Raw genomic sequence first — 15,130 nt, forward strand, 5'->3', positions numbered from 1 at the left:
AAGTTTTCCACAATGAACAGTAGATTTTCCTGCAGGAATCTTTGAAGTTTCCAGGAGGAAGATGGGGCCCCATAACAACGGCTCCACCTGGTTGATATGATGTCATGATGATGATAGCGCTACTATGAGACTGATTTTTGAGTACCAGGTGTGGAAATAGTGTACCTTCTTATAACATTCTAGCCAGAACTTTGAAAAAAAAAAGCCTATCAGCTACTCTGAGACCATTTGCTATTATACAAAACAGCAATCTTAAAACTTGATTATCATTTAACTTTTACAAGATCCCATAGAAAAACATTACCCCCATGACAACTGGAAACAACTCTAAAAGATGACGTCCCCTCTCCCAACAAAGTTTGTCCTCAGGGTTAGGGACACCATTTTGGGGTTGATTATTACTCATATAGGGTTGGGGGTTGGGATGGAAATTATGCAGTCCCAGAGATCTCAAAACAAGAGGGAAAACTAGAGCCTAGTGGTGGTGGTGCATGTCTTTAATCCCCAGCACTTGAGAGGCAGAGGCAGGCAGATCTCTATGAGTTCGAGGCCAGCCTGGTCTACAAGAGCTAGTTCCAAGGACAGGCTCCCAACCTACAGTAAAACCCTGTCTCAAAAAAAAAAAACAAACAAATAAACAAAAAGAGGAAAACTAAATGGGATGATAGGTAGATTAGTGTGAACTTACAGTAATAACAATGATAGTGAGTAATAGAGTGAATACTTGTGAACTATTATTTATGGACAATTTACATTGGTATAGATTTTTGTATATTGATACAAGTTCAAATGATATTTGTTATATTGAATATGTCCCTATTTCTGTTTACAATATTTGCATACCTATGCAAAGTTATTTTGTCAGATTGTATTCATGCATGCATGTTTCTACCTCTGTTTAAGATATTTTGTATATTGATACAATTTCAGGATATATTTATCATATTGCATTATATATTTCTACCTCTGATTAAGATAGTTATACATTGTGTACATTTTGGGGACATTACTGCACAATTGTTTAAAGATTGTTTAATATTCTTATATGAAGCCTTAATCGTTAAGTTATACAGGTATTAAGTATTATAGTATAGGTCAATAGTCTTTCATGTTTGTTATACTTTTAGTCAGACTAATTAGGTTCTTTAGATACATAGAGATTGTATTCTGTATAGATAGGTAACCTTTAGCCACTTCAAATATTTGTAGAACATGGCATTTAAATAACTTAGAATTCTGTTTGCAGCACCGATCTACTCCTGAGAGAGTGTTGAGCACCAAAGACACTTCACTTGAAGTTTGTTTTCTTCTTGTCGCAACTGGCCTTTAGGCAAGAAACTGCCCATGCCTTGACCACTGACAAAGTGCTCAATGTCTGGACTAGACAAGAGATACAAGAAAAAAGACTGCCAAACCTTGCCAAGACAGGGTAAGACAGTTTTGAAAATTTTCCTGCCTCTAAAAATGATCTGTTAGGTACTCTAGGCCTTAACCAAAGTTGGTTGCTTCAACATTGCAAATGAGACTTTGGGTGATTGCTCAGACAGCCAGTTGTCTCTGTCATCTACTGCACATTTTGGAAGCTGCTTGATTGTACTTCCTGTCTACTCAAGTAATATTATCTCCCTTCTCAGGCCTTTGATGGGGTTGAAGATTAGATAGTTATAGTTACCATCCTTTTATGATCTAGCCAAGCCATTTCCAATACAAGACTTAGATTCCTTAGGGTAGAATGTTAAAACATTAGGATATGTTCCTTGCTTAATATTGTTAATGCTAGTTGTAATTCTAGCTTTATATTTGATTTCTGGGGTACATAGTTTTGTATTGGGTTTGGAACTCTCTTATTTAAACAAAAGGGGGAGGTGCTGTGGGAGCTCCTTTGGCCAATAGCCTTTAAAATATCAGCCTACTTGGGTGTGCTCTCCTATCCTATACATGCAGCTGTAAAGCTGTTGTGATATGGTGCAGCGGCCCCCGTCCCGCCGCCCGGATAGCTTATACCTGAAATAATTACACGGAAACTGTATTCATTTAAGCACTGTCTGGCCCGTTATCTGTAGCCTCTTATTGGCTAACTCTCACATCTTGACTAACCCATTTCTAATAATCTGTGGTTTACCGGCATGAGTCTAGCCAGCGTCTGTCACTGAAAGACCTGGATAAATCCAGATCCCCCTAACAGGAAAATAGAGCCAAAAATCTAGCAGAAAGAGAAGAATCAGAAATCTAGGATTAGCCAGTTCCAGGGTTCCAGGAACTAGCTGAAGATAAAGGTAGATTGTAATCTTGAGAGTAATCTTGAGAGACAGAGAGATTCCCCCTAGTAATTATCACCCCCTAGTAATTATCACCGGGATAGGAATTAGCTGATTAATGATCTTGAGAGGCAGGGAGTTGCCCCTTTTGTAATCATCACTGGAATTTTCGGAATTTTCTGTGACACCCTCCCTGCCCCCTTTCGGGTTACTGGGCTGTGTGGTTTCTTCCTATAAAAACTACTTCTCCCGGTCACTTGGGGTCGAAACTCTTCCCCTGCGTGGGTTATGAGTTTTGGCCCCAGTGCACTGGTCCCCGTCTTGTCGTCGTCTCATCTTGTCATTAAACCTCGTGTGATTGCAGCAAGGACGGTCTCTCGTGAGTTACTGGGGGGGTTCGCATCATCCCGAGGCTCGAGTGAGAGTCTCCCCTAATCGGGGTCTTTCATCACGGGAAGGGGAATCATGGCATCTGCCTGACTCTGCTCTTTCTCCCAGCATTCTGTTCTGTCTACTCCATCTATCTAAATCCTGCCCTATCAAAAAGCCAAGGCAGTTTCTTTATTAACCAATGAAAGTAACACATAGACAGATGATCCTCCTACATCATTTCCCCTTTTTTGTTTAAACAAAAAGGAAGGCTTTAACTTTAACATAGTAAAATTGCATATAACAAAACAGTTATCAAGCAAGAATTACAGTTACAATATTTAGATCTATTTTATCTTTTATCATAACAATGGAAAACTATAACTATCCATTTTTTAACTCCATCAAAGACTCCAGAAGGATATAATATTACCTAAGTAAACAAGAAATAAGCAACTTCCAAACTCTGGAAATGACAGAGACATCTCGCTGCCTGTACAGTCACCCAAAGTTCCTTTGTACCATTGGGGCATCCATCTTCAGCCTACAGGCTCATAGTATCCAGCAGACTTTTCCATGAAGCAAGAAATTTTAAAGACAGTTTAGTCACTTTCTTTTGTATCCTGTAGAATGTCTCGCAGACTCTTTCATGAATCAGGAACCCCGAAAGGCCATCTCACCTTTAGGCAAGTTCAGCAGTCCTCTCTCTGTGGGTTCTTTGTGTCCAATTTATGTATCAGTCCAGGTAAGAGCAGTTTCTTGCCCAAATGGCTAACCAACTCCATAAGGAGCCTCTTTGATGTCCATCTTCCTCTTGAAGTAGATTGGTGCTGTCACGAGCAGACGTGTCTCATTGTCATGAAAAGCCTTAAGTTATTAAAACATTTAAAATGCCATATTCTGTAGTCTTTGAAAGATATGAAGAATACCTATCTAACTGCCGGAAGCAAAGACCTGTATTTTGAGATCTGCATTTTGGTTATAGCCATCTTAAGCTCACAAGTTAAAAAAAAATATTTACCTCTATTCCCTCTGCAGGGTCTAGGAAATCAACCTGGTGTCTTATCTCCTAGCAGAGACCTGCAGGAACCAGGCTCCGGAACTCATTAGCATTTTCCTTTGTTAGTCAATAATCACAGACCTTCAGTATTTACTTATCAGCTGGGGATGTCTCCAGGCCTGAATTCCAGCTGACCTGGGCTTCCTGACACCCTTCCCTTCCCCCTGACACCTTTCCCTTCCCCGCTTTGCCCATTTGCTATATAACAGCTTCTGAGGAAATAATAACTAGACGGCTTGATCAGAAATCCTGTCTTGCCATCATTTCTTGTGTCTCTTGTCTCCTTTCATTCCTCTCCACTAGGTTTATCAGGGACTCCCGTTCGTATCCCACGGGTTGGGATATCTAACTGAAACATATCTCTATATATCTAGAAAATCTAACTAACATGACTACAAGCCTGACTATTATTGATGATTATCCATTAACAATCTATATTTTCTAATTATACATTACATTTTTAAATGAACTACACAATCATAATACCTTAATCAAGATCAGAAATACATATACATATAACAAAATTGACCTTAAAATCCATACCAATGCAAATTATTCATATCTATATCATATCCCCCTTTAAATGTTAAAGAACATTTATAAACAACATATAAGCTTGCTCTCTTGCTTCTGGCTCTTGCTTCCGGCTGCTAGACTCTGTTCCTGTTCCCTGTTTGTGCAGAGGACTGTGATCTAGGATAGTGATCTGTGAGTCTCTCCTAAGTAAATATCCCTTTTATTATACATAATTCTGAACTAGTGTGGGATTATTTTGTATCTTCCCTCATCAGAGGCACACCTGTCTCTGCCTACCAAGTGCTGGGATAAAAGGCATATGCCACCATACCGTGTGCTAACATCTTTATGTGACATATACATTGCAAACTTACTTTGATTTCTGATTTTGATCCATATTTTTGTCTTAATCATAATCTTAATTTCTTCTGCTACCTGCCCACTACCCTTGCAAATCATTTATCAGGTTGGGAACAATGAGTTAATGGCACGTAGGCAAAATACTTTCCAGACCACAATTGATTTTAAAAAATTTAATTAAGAGTAGCTGGACAAGCCAGCGAGATGGCTCAGTGGGTAAAGATTGGCTGCCAAGGCAGATGATCTGAATTTTAGCCCCTCCCTACAAACTCTGTTGCATGTGCCCCTCCTCCTAAAATAAATAAAATATAATAAGAAAACATTTTAAAGAAGTGCTGGAAAATGACTCTATAGTTAAAATGGCACAACATTCCTTTATTGTATTTTATTTCTTGATTGTTTGAGAGAAGGTTTCTCTGTGTAGTCATGGCTGTCCCAGAACTCAATCTGTAGACCAGGCTGGTCTCGAACTCAGAGATCTGCCTGAAAGACCTGAATAAATCCAGATCCCCCTAGCAGGAAAACAGAGCCAAAAATCTAGCAGGAAGAGAAGAATCAGAAATCTAGGATTAACCAATTTCAGGGTTTCAGGAACTAGCTGAAGATAAAGGTAGATTGTAATCTTGAGAGTAATCTTGAGAAACAGAGAGATTCCCCCTAGTAATTATCACCCCCTAGTAATTATCATTGGTATAGGAACTAGCTGATTACGACCTTGAGAATGATCTTGAGAGGCAGGGAGTTGCCCCCTTGTAATCATCACTGGAATTTTCAGAGTTTTCTGTGACATCCTCCCTGCCCCCCTTTTCGGATTACTGGGCTGTGTGGTTTCTTCCTATAAAAACTACTTCTCCCAGTCACTCGAGGTCGAACTCTTCCCCTGCGTGGGTTATGAGTCTCGGCCCTAGTGCACTGGTCCCCGTCTTGTCGTCTTGTCGTCTTGTCATTAAGCCTCGTGTGATTGCATGATTGCAGCAAGGACGGTCTCTCGTGAGTTACTGGGGGGGTTCACGTCATCCTGAGGCTCAAGTGAGAATCTCCCCTAATCGGGGGTCTTTCATGCCTGCGTCTGTGCTAGGATTAAAGGTGTGTGCCACCACCACCCAGCACATACAACATTCTTACAGGGGCCCTGAGTTTGGTTCCTAACACCCAAGTTGGGTGGCTCGGCTCACTCACTACTGTCTATGACTTTAGTTCTGGGGATCTAACACTTCTGAGAGCCCAGTCACAAGCATACACTCATAATTTAAAATTAAAAAAAAAATCTTGAAGACAAAATTTTAAGATTTCTTCTTTTAAAAAATTATACTGCAGGTAAGCCAAGACGGCATTGACTGAGGGGGGCAGGGGAGCTGAGGAGAAATGGGAGTTCTTTTATTCAGAAAAGGGAAGCCATTTGGTTTTATCTTATGTGCCATGAGCCAGCAGGAAGATGTCTGCAATGAAATATCCCAGGGAATGAAAAAAAGGTATTTTATAAAATATTCCATGGTGGAGGAACTTGCTAATATATATAATATAATATGTGGTCTAGAATATGCCTGGGGATTATACAAGCCAAGGGGGCGGGGGTTGTGGATCACAGAGACAGCTGACCTGAGCTCATGGGAGCTCATGGACTCTGGATCAACATTTAGGGAGCCTCCATGGGACTAACCTAGGTTCTCTGCATGTGTGTGATGGTGTAGCTTGATCTCTTTGTAAGGCTCCTAGCGGTGAAATCAGAACCTGTCCCTGGTGCATAGCTGGCCTTTGGGAACCTGTTCCTCATGCTGGATTACCTTGTCCAGCCGTGATGCAAAGGGAGGAGCTCAATCCTACCTCAACTTGATGTACCCTGCTGTGTTCAAGCCAGTGGGAGACCTGACACTTTCTGAATGGAGATGGAGAAGGAGGAGAAGGGGAAGGGAAAGGGATTAGGTGGGAAGCAGGGGTGGGGGGGGAGAATTTAGGGTAGAGGGGGAGGGGAAATTGTGATCATTATGTAAAATAAATGAGAAAAAAATTTAAATAAATAAAAAGAATATGCCTTGAGATAAGGATATTGGGGTATTGGCTATAACTCAGCCAAGGACTTCAGAGATAAGGAGAAAACTGATCTTCACTTGTCATTCTAGCTGCCTGTCAATGTAGGCTTCAAGGCAGGTGTGGCTGTGTCTCTTTCATCTCTGCTTTCCCCACCTGAGGCCTCTGCTCTTGGAGAGAGCATGGCTTGATTCTTCAGACCATGAATTCTAGTCTTAAAAGGACAGACTCATGCATGACCTAACAGAGGAACTCACTGCACATTTCTGCCTGTTATGCCAGCAAGGTACACTAAAAATAGGAATTTGTACCTGTTTTATCCAGTTTGTGGATGAATAGTTCAGGGAACTGGTTATGAAGGTTACTGGCCTGACTAACTCCATCTTGTCCTTCTGGTTCTATGGCTTCCTTTCTCTTTCCTCTGGAGTCACCTAGATTCCATGACTGATAAACATCTTTGAAACTGGGACTCAAACTACCCCCGAGTAACGTGAACCTGGAGGTCCTGCTTTATCCAGATGGGAACTATTATCCATCACTGGGAGGCCTTACCCCAGAGCAGAAGGAATCATCTCAGGAGAACCAGACTGTTCCCTGAGGAGATGACAGAGATGACTTCCTCAGGACCAAACCTGGGACACTGGTGACCAGAGTACACCTTCAGTGCCAACGCCAAGCACCAAGGTCTTGGAGGCACTTTGACAAAGACTACCTTTCATGGATGACCTTGACTGACCCTTCACTACCCTTTGGTGGAATTTGCTACACAGTTTTTGCTTGTTCTGCCTCAGAAACATGGAACTAGCATGGACAGGGAAAGATTTTGATTATAAAACTAATAACAAACCTTGATACCCTCTTGAGGGCAAATAAGCCATTTTAGGCATCTTGATGTTCTTCTGCCTTTTGCAGGGTCATAGGGATTATATTGCGACAGAGTTTATGAGGAGGACACAAGGACACGTTTACCACCTGTCTTCCTGAGCAGACTTGTCAGATCAGGACTTTTCTGGAATCGTAGGAAGAATAAGGAACAGAACACAGCACTTCAAAGTCAAAGGAAGGAGATGGTCTTAAAGAGTCCAGGAATAAAATATAGAAATAAGAGATTCAGTCCAGGAATATAGAAATATAAAGTTGCAAGCCCAAACACATTTTGGAAAAAAAAAATAGATAAATAAAACTGGAAGCCAGTGTTAACCTTTATCAAACACTTTCTGCCTTAAGAACAGACACCCTGGCAGCCACTGTGTACAGAGGTAAACTTTTAACAATTGTCTGCTGCCTCCCAGCTTCCCATTAGGCAGGAACTGCAGACAAAGGTTATCTTCCAACTATTGCCTCTAGGGGCCCCTCTGCTCCTATTCCCTTCATTTCTAACTGTCCTCCGATGTGACTCTGCCTTGTTTCTTTCAGGGGCAGTGAAAACTGCCACAGGCCTTCACAAACACTCTAAGTTAACATTCTAATGTCCTAAACAAAAGTTGTGAAACCTAAAATGTAATGTGACTTTCAGCCTGACCTCAAGGATGTAAAAGCTCTTTGATCCACACCTGGTGCTTGATTTTACTACAAGACGAGGCCCAAAACCAGCCCCATAGCCACAGCTAGAGAAGCCCGGTCTCTGGCTGTGGTCACAGTTATAGCTGAGAAGCTTTGTGTGCCTCGTGGTGATTTTTTTTCTTTTTCTGGGCTAAAGTTTGCTTTTGGTTTAATAGACTTTGGTGATCTGTCCCCCATCATTGTGTGACACCCGGACCTGACAGTCTTATGTCAGATATAAAAGAAAAATAGGAAAAAGAAAAGAAAAAGGAAGAAGAAAAGACAAAACTAAACAGGGGACTGAGGGATTAGGTTTCCGTAGAAAGATCAGATACTCATCATAGTAGATTAATAAAATAATACAGGAAAAGCTTGATATAACAGGTGGTAGGAAATGACTTCTGATCTATTAACTTAGTCAAACTTAGAGAAATCCTGTCTAGCATGTCTGTAACCGCAAGGTTTATGGCACTGATTTTAAGAAAAAAGACATTGGGTTAAAAGAACTGATTTTATCATGTTAGATTTTAGTTCTCGTGAAATTGGCTGTTTGCCAGCAGCAAGAAACAGCAGCTGCTCAGCTGAAAGAGAAAGAAGAATCCCTTCAGCTTCATCAGGAAGCTTGGGAGCGGCCTCAGTCACAAAAGGAACTCCGCAGCAAAACCCAAAATGCTCCAGACAACCGACCAGAGGAAAAGTTCTTCAGCCGCTTAGATTCGAGAGTAAAGAAAAGTACTACTTTAGACAAAAAAAAAAAAAACAAAAAAAACTAAAAACAATTACGGAACAACAGAGAGACTCCTTGTCTCATGATTCTAATGGCCTGAATTTAAGCAAATATATTGCAGAAGCCGTAGCGTCCATTGTGGAAGCAAATTTAAAAGTCTCTGGTGTGAACAGTGCAGTGCACCTCTGCTCTCTATTTCACCAGCAGTGGCTGACTGCCTGCCCTCACTTCTTCCGGTGTGGAAAAAGCATCTGAAGCAAGGAAAGAGGAGAAAATGCCTAACATTACCAAGCTAAGAACTGACTTGTGTTTCATTGCAGAACTGATAATAGTGGGGATTTTCACTGACAAGGAAGGTCTTTCCTTGATCTATGAAGAGCTAAAAAGTATTATTAGTGCTGATCGAGAATCCAACACTCATGTTTCTGTGGTGATTAGCTTCTGTCGCCATTGTGAAGATGATACTGTTGGACTCATAACAAGGAAAGTCAAGAGTGCTGCAAAGAAGTTTAATTTGAACTTTCCTCCTGAGTCCAGAGAAGCAACAGCCTTTCCAGGATCTTAAAGGAGCACTTTATGTCTTTGACCAAACACCTGAAAAGGGAACACAGGGAGCTTCAGAATACTGAGAGGCAAAACAGGCGCATTCTGCATTCTAAGGTGCGCTAAGTGAGGATGGGCACAAACAGTATGAGGAATTTGCAATGTCTTACCAGAAGCTGCTGGCAGATTCTCAGTCCTTAGCAGACCTCTTGGATGAAAATATGCCAGATCTTCCTCAGGACAAAACGACACCTGAAGAACACGGACCTGGAATCGATATATTTACACTTCATAAACCTGGAGAATATGACGTAGAAGGTGATATATAGGAAGATGAAGACACTTGAAATTTTTATGAAAATCTCACTGATTTGAAAGCATTTGTTCCAGCTGTCTTGTTTAAAGAGAATGAGAAAAGTCAGAACAAAGATGCTGATTCCAAAGAGGCAAAAGAACCAAAGGATAATAAGGAGACATCAGGTCCTGATGACTTGGAACTTGAGTTGGAGAATCTAGAAATTAATGATGATATGCTGGAGTTAGAAGATGGAGATGAAGCTGAAGACCTTACAAAGAAACTTCTTGATGAACAAGAACTAGAAGATGAAGAAGCCAGCTCTGGATCTCACCTCAGACTCACAGAAGATGCCTTCCTCCAGCAGCTGCCTATGTCAACTGAGATCTAATTGACAAGGCAGCCATGAATTTTTGCATGAACATGAACACAAAGGCAAACGGGAAAAAGTTGGTACGAGCACTCTTCATAGTTTCTAGACAAAGGTTGGATTTGCAACCACGTTATGCAAGATCGGTTGCTACATTGCATCCCTGCATGTCTGATGTAGCAGAGGATCTTTGTTCCATGCTGGGGGGGGGGATTTCAGATTTCATGTACGAAAAAAGGACCAGAGCAACATTGAAACAAAGAACTAAACAGTTGGTTTTATTGGAGAACTAACCAAGTTTAATATGTTCACCAAAAATGATACACTGCATTGTTTAAAGATGCTTCTGTCAGACTTTTCTCATCATCATATTGAAATGGCATGTACTCTACTGGAGACCTGTGGACGATTTCTTTTCAGATCTCCAGAATCACACCTGAGGACCAGTGTGCTTTTGAAACAAATGATGAGAAAGAAACAAGCAATGCATCTTGATGTGTGGTATGTTACAATAGTAGAGAATGCATTATTACTATTGCAACCCACCTCCAGCTGGAAAGACAGTGAGAAAGAAACATCCTCCACTTCAGGAGTGTGCCAGAAAACTTTTGTATACGGATCTCTCTAAGGTCACTACTGAGAAGGTTTTGAGACAGATGCGAAAGTTGCCCTGACAAGACCAAGAAGTAAGAGACTATGTTATTTGTTGTATGATAAACATCTGGCATTCACTGTGTGGCCAACCTCGTAGTAGGACTAGTACCCTACCAGGAGGATGTGGGAATCCATGTTGTAGATGGAGTACTTTAAGATATTCGACTGGGGGTGGGGGTTAATCAACCTAACTTTAGCCAGAGGCGTGTCAGTAGTGCCAAGTTCTTAGGAGAACTTTATAATTACAGAATGGTGGAATCAGCTGTTATTTTCAGAACTCTTTATTCTTTTACTTCATTTGGTGTCAACCCTGATGGTTCTCCAAGTTCACTGGACCCTCCTGAGCATCTGTTCAGAATTAGACTAGTACGCATCGTTTTGGATACCTGTGACCAGTACTTTGACAGAGGCCCCAGTAAACAAAAACTTGACTGCCTCCTTGTATGCTTTCAGCATTATGTTTGGTGGAAGAAAAGTTTGGAGGTTTCGACAAAAGACCATCCATCTCCTATTGATATCAATTACATGATCAGTGATCAGTGATACACTAGAACTACTAAGGCCAAAGATCAAACTCTGTAATTCTCTGGAAGAATCCATCAGGCAGGTACAAGACTTGGAAGGAGAATTCTTAATAAAACCAGGCCTAGAAAATGAGAAGGAGTCCAAAGATTCTAAGAGAGAAGGGGAAAATCTTGAAGAGGATGATGAAGAAGAAGGAGGAGGAGCTGAAACTGAAGAACAGTCTGGAAATGAAAGCGAAGTGAATGAGCCAGAAGAAGAGGGTTCCGAGGAGGAAGAGAGGAGAAGGAAGAGGAGGAGGAGGAGGAAGAAGAAGAAGAAGAGGAGGAAGAGGAAATACAAATGACCTCACAGATTCCAACAGGAGAATGAGACTGCTGAAGAGAGTGCTGAGGGGATGGTTAAAGGGAGTGGACTGATTGTTCCTCATGTAGAAGATGAGGGTTCCTTCAGTCTCTGGACAACGATTATAGAAAACCTTCAGCAGAGAAGTGGCGAATCTGTTAAAGTCACCACCTTGGTGTCGCTATTCCTTTGCATCTCAAAAGCCAGCTGAGGAGAGGGCCCCCACTTGGTGGGGAGGAAGGAGAGACTGAGTCTACAGACACTATGCCGTTTGTCATGTGAACAAGAAAAGGCAACAAGCCGCCGTTTCAGATTCTTAATGTGTCCTTGTCATCCCAACTTGCTGCAAATCGTGGGAACCAGCAGCAAGCAGAACAAGGATGAGAATGAAAAAGCTCACATTAGAGATCAATGAGCAACAAGAGCTAGAAGGTTATCAAGAAGTGTTGCAGTCTCTTACACAGCGCCCAGCTCCAGCAAACACCAATCGTGAGCAGCAGCCAACATCCAAAGGGAGCACCTAACACAGACCTAGTCTTTAGGACTGGAGGGAGGCAAATGGATAAATCTAGAAAAAAAAAAACATATTGAGTGAGGTAACCCAGACCCATAAAGACAAATATAATATGTAATTACTCATAAGTGACTTTTAGACATAAAGCAAAGAAAAACCAGCCTACAGTCCACAACCCCAGAGAACCTAGCCAACAAAGAGGACCCTATGAGAGACATACATGTATCTTCCTAGGAAGGAGAAAAAGTCAAGATCTCTTGAGTAAATCAGGAGCATGGGAGTCACAGGAGAGGGTAGAAGGGCAGAGGGGAAGAAGGGAGGGGAGTAGAAAAAAATGTATAGCTCAATAAAACAATTTTTTAAAAAAGCAAAAAAAGAAATTTGCTTTTTGCTCATTTTCTTTCTTTTACTTTAATATGTTTGTCGAATCAAGGAAGACTTTAGAAAAAGTAAAGTACCATGAAGAGGTTTTGTAATCAATGATTAAGATCTATGAGGAAATGATTTTGTGTATAAAGCCTGTGAGAGATGCAGGCTGTCAGAGTAGGGCACCATACCTAGATGTGCTTCCTTTTGTCCATCTCTCGTACAACTAAAAAGTGTCCTCTCTCCGATTTCACCCCCTCTTCCATTCTCCTGGTTCAGGCCCTGCCCTTCTCTGGAGCTGGACTCTGGCACTTCATCATGAATGCTTTATTGTGCATGCCTCTTAACCCCTGTCTCAATTTCTCTACCAAACCTACGTCTCCATTGGCATCTAACTTGGGGGGGTCACAACTTGTTTCCCAAGTCAGGTCCAGGTACCCATCCTCAATAAGCCAACTAAAGGAGCCAAATTAAACTAGAAAGCAGAGAAAGGAGATTTATTTGGTGTGGCTACGTTAGGAAGAACAAAGAGATGTAGTGAACTACCTCAGAGTCCTTCTTCCGGGTCCTAAAGTGAGAACAAAGCTTAGCAGTATGGACATCTGAGCAGCCCTGGTCAAAGAGGGTTATCATTTGACCATCATTATCTGGACTTTTGTCTTGTCCTGTAAAATGGTCTGGCAAATTATTAGAACTGTGTGAAATCTCTGGCTGGAAACTTTTCCTTCTCCGACATGAGATTCCTAGGGACATTACCATGTCTTTTGTACCCACTGTTTAGTAGTCTGATAGGTTGGGAGACACAGTGTGTCTTTCGAATATCTGCTTTCAGGCAACCCAGTAGAGGACAGGGTATACCAGACATACGCTATAACAATTAGGGACCAAGGGATGCTGGGAGTACCTGGTGACCAGATCCTCTTTGATAGTTAAATAGACACCTCGGCCATTTGACCCAGGGCTTAAGACTTAACATTTACACTATCTGTACTATTATTTTATACCCAAAGGGAGGCCCAAATAAGTTAAATTATATGGATTATATATATTCTCCACCTACTGTCCCATACAGGATGCAGCCCTGCTAGGGTTTGGATAAGTCTGTGAAAAAGGGTGCCATGCAACAGACCTAATGCAAGAGGTTTATGGGGGGGGGGGGTGTGAAAGGCTATCTTGGGAGTGGGGGAATGAGACAAACAGAGTGACTGAGTGACAGAGAACAAACAAGACAGAATGATCGGGGTGGCCAAGATCTTTAAAGTGGGTGCATGTTGCTCTACAACTCGTATTGCAACAAGACAGTGGAAATGCACTGCACCTGGCATAACTTAGCTGCTGCTGCTGTACCTGCTGCTGATGCTGCTGAAGCCACTGCAGATTAGCTAAACCACGATTGTGTGACACACACAGAAAGCCAACTGTGGCCACCTGCAGGAAGCAAGTGTTGTTTACAGAAGCAGAAAGATAGCAGTTAATTGATCCGGTTGTTCTCATGACCTTGAATTCAGGGACGCAGTGTATAGAAATCTATGGCTGGTCTGTGTGACCAGTAACTGGTTTACCCAGGATAATTTACCACTTAAAGTTTTTCTTATGAATACTTTAACAAGATGGCTGCCACCATGAGGAAGGCAGCTGCAGAAGATGTCGATATTACTTCCAAAGATCAACAAAAAAAAAAATAAACGAAAATGGGCTCAGTGGTTAAAAACACTGCCTGCCCTTCCAAAGGTCCTGAGTTCAGTTCCCAGCAACCACATGGTGGCTCACAACCATCTGTAATGAGATCTGGTGCCCTCTTCTGGCCTGCACGCATGCATGCAGACAGAATACCGAGAATACTGTATACATAATAAATAAATAGATTTTAAAAAATAAATAAATAATTTGCTCAAACTATGAGTTGTATCACAGAGCTAAAGGAGGACATAGAAGTAAAGAAGAAACACCTCCAGTGTTTAAGAGATGCTTGCGACGACATCTTGCTGACAGATGAGGACGGCCTAATGACACCATACCAGACTGCAGACGTTTTCGTTAGCCACTCTCAAGAAGAAACCCAAGAAATGTTGAAAGAAGCAAAGAAAACTTTTCAAGAAGAGACTGACGCCTTAGAATCCCGAGTGATGTCCATCAGCAGGTATTAGTCGACTTGAAAGTGTAGTTATTTGCAAAATTTGGCAGCAACATAAATCTTCAGGCAGATGAAAGCTAAAGATCTCATAATACTTTTTTTCCCTTGTTTAATAAACTTGAAGACTGTCCAAAAAAGAAAAAAAAATACTTTAGCGAGATAAAGTAGCCCACTTGAATTCCCTAAAAGCCAACTAGAAGTCACTGCATTTCATTACTGGATGAAAAAAAAAAAGAAACAAAAAAGGAAGGACATGAGGTTCCCTGGTGTGGTAGAGTGGGGAGAGCTTTGTAGATAAAAGGGAGAGCGAAGCCAGAGGCCGGAACTTCCAGGAGAGTTCGGAGTGAACGTGACCCTGAGCCAGGCCACGTGGTGAGAAGGCAGAGGGGAGAACCAGAGAGTAAAGGGTAGACAAGAAAGGACAGGTAGCAAAAATGTCTATATTGTACAGAGAAGGGCAGCTGGGGGAAAGGACAGCCCAGTCCCTGGGCTGGAGAAGTTCGGAGGAGTGGGCAGGGTATGTCAGC

The 15,130-nt window shown here is 41.7% G+C and overlaps 1 protein-coding gene and 1 pseudogene across 1 annotated transcript in view; both read left to right on the plus strand.

Moving 5' to 3' along the window:
• LOC125399366 (regulator of nonsense transcripts 2) overlaps positions 1–12,309 on the plus strand; it is an 18,872-nt gene extending 6,563 nt beyond the window's left edge. The window contains 20 exon segments of the mRNA XM_087903907.1: positions 3,991–4,022; positions 8,386–8,422; positions 8,686–8,876; positions 8,879–9,065; positions 9,068–9,109; positions 9,112–9,388; positions 9,390–9,416; positions 9,418–9,515; positions 9,518–10,069; positions 10,072–10,271; positions 10,274–10,594; positions 10,596–10,792; positions 10,794–11,250; positions 11,252–11,503; positions 11,506–11,574; positions 11,577–11,604; positions 11,607–11,750; positions 11,753–11,962; positions 11,965–12,091; positions 12,093–12,309. Coding sequence (XP_087760033.1) covers positions 3,991–4,022; positions 8,386–8,422; positions 8,686–8,876; positions 8,879–9,065; positions 9,068–9,109; positions 9,112–9,388; positions 9,390–9,416; positions 9,418–9,515; positions 9,518–10,069; positions 10,072–10,271; positions 10,274–10,594; positions 10,596–10,792; positions 10,794–11,250; positions 11,252–11,503; positions 11,506–11,574; positions 11,577–11,604; positions 11,607–11,750; positions 11,753–11,962; positions 11,965–12,091; positions 12,093–12,180 — 3,536 coding nt within the window. The 3' untranslated portion in view covers positions 12,181–12,309.
• A 1,770-nt stretch (positions 12,310–14,079) lies between these two features.
• On the plus strand, positions 14,080–14,684 carry LOC125399442 (prefoldin subunit 4-like; annotated as a pseudogene).
• Positions 14,685–15,130: the final 446 nt, after the last annotated feature.

The sequence above is a fragment of the Myodes glareolus genome, chromosome 3 (assembly GCF_982192425.1).
Source record: "Myodes glareolus chromosome 3, mMyoGla1.1, whole genome shotgun sequence".
Lineage (NCBI taxonomy): Eukaryota > Metazoa > Chordata > Mammalia > Rodentia > Cricetidae > Myodes > Myodes glareolus.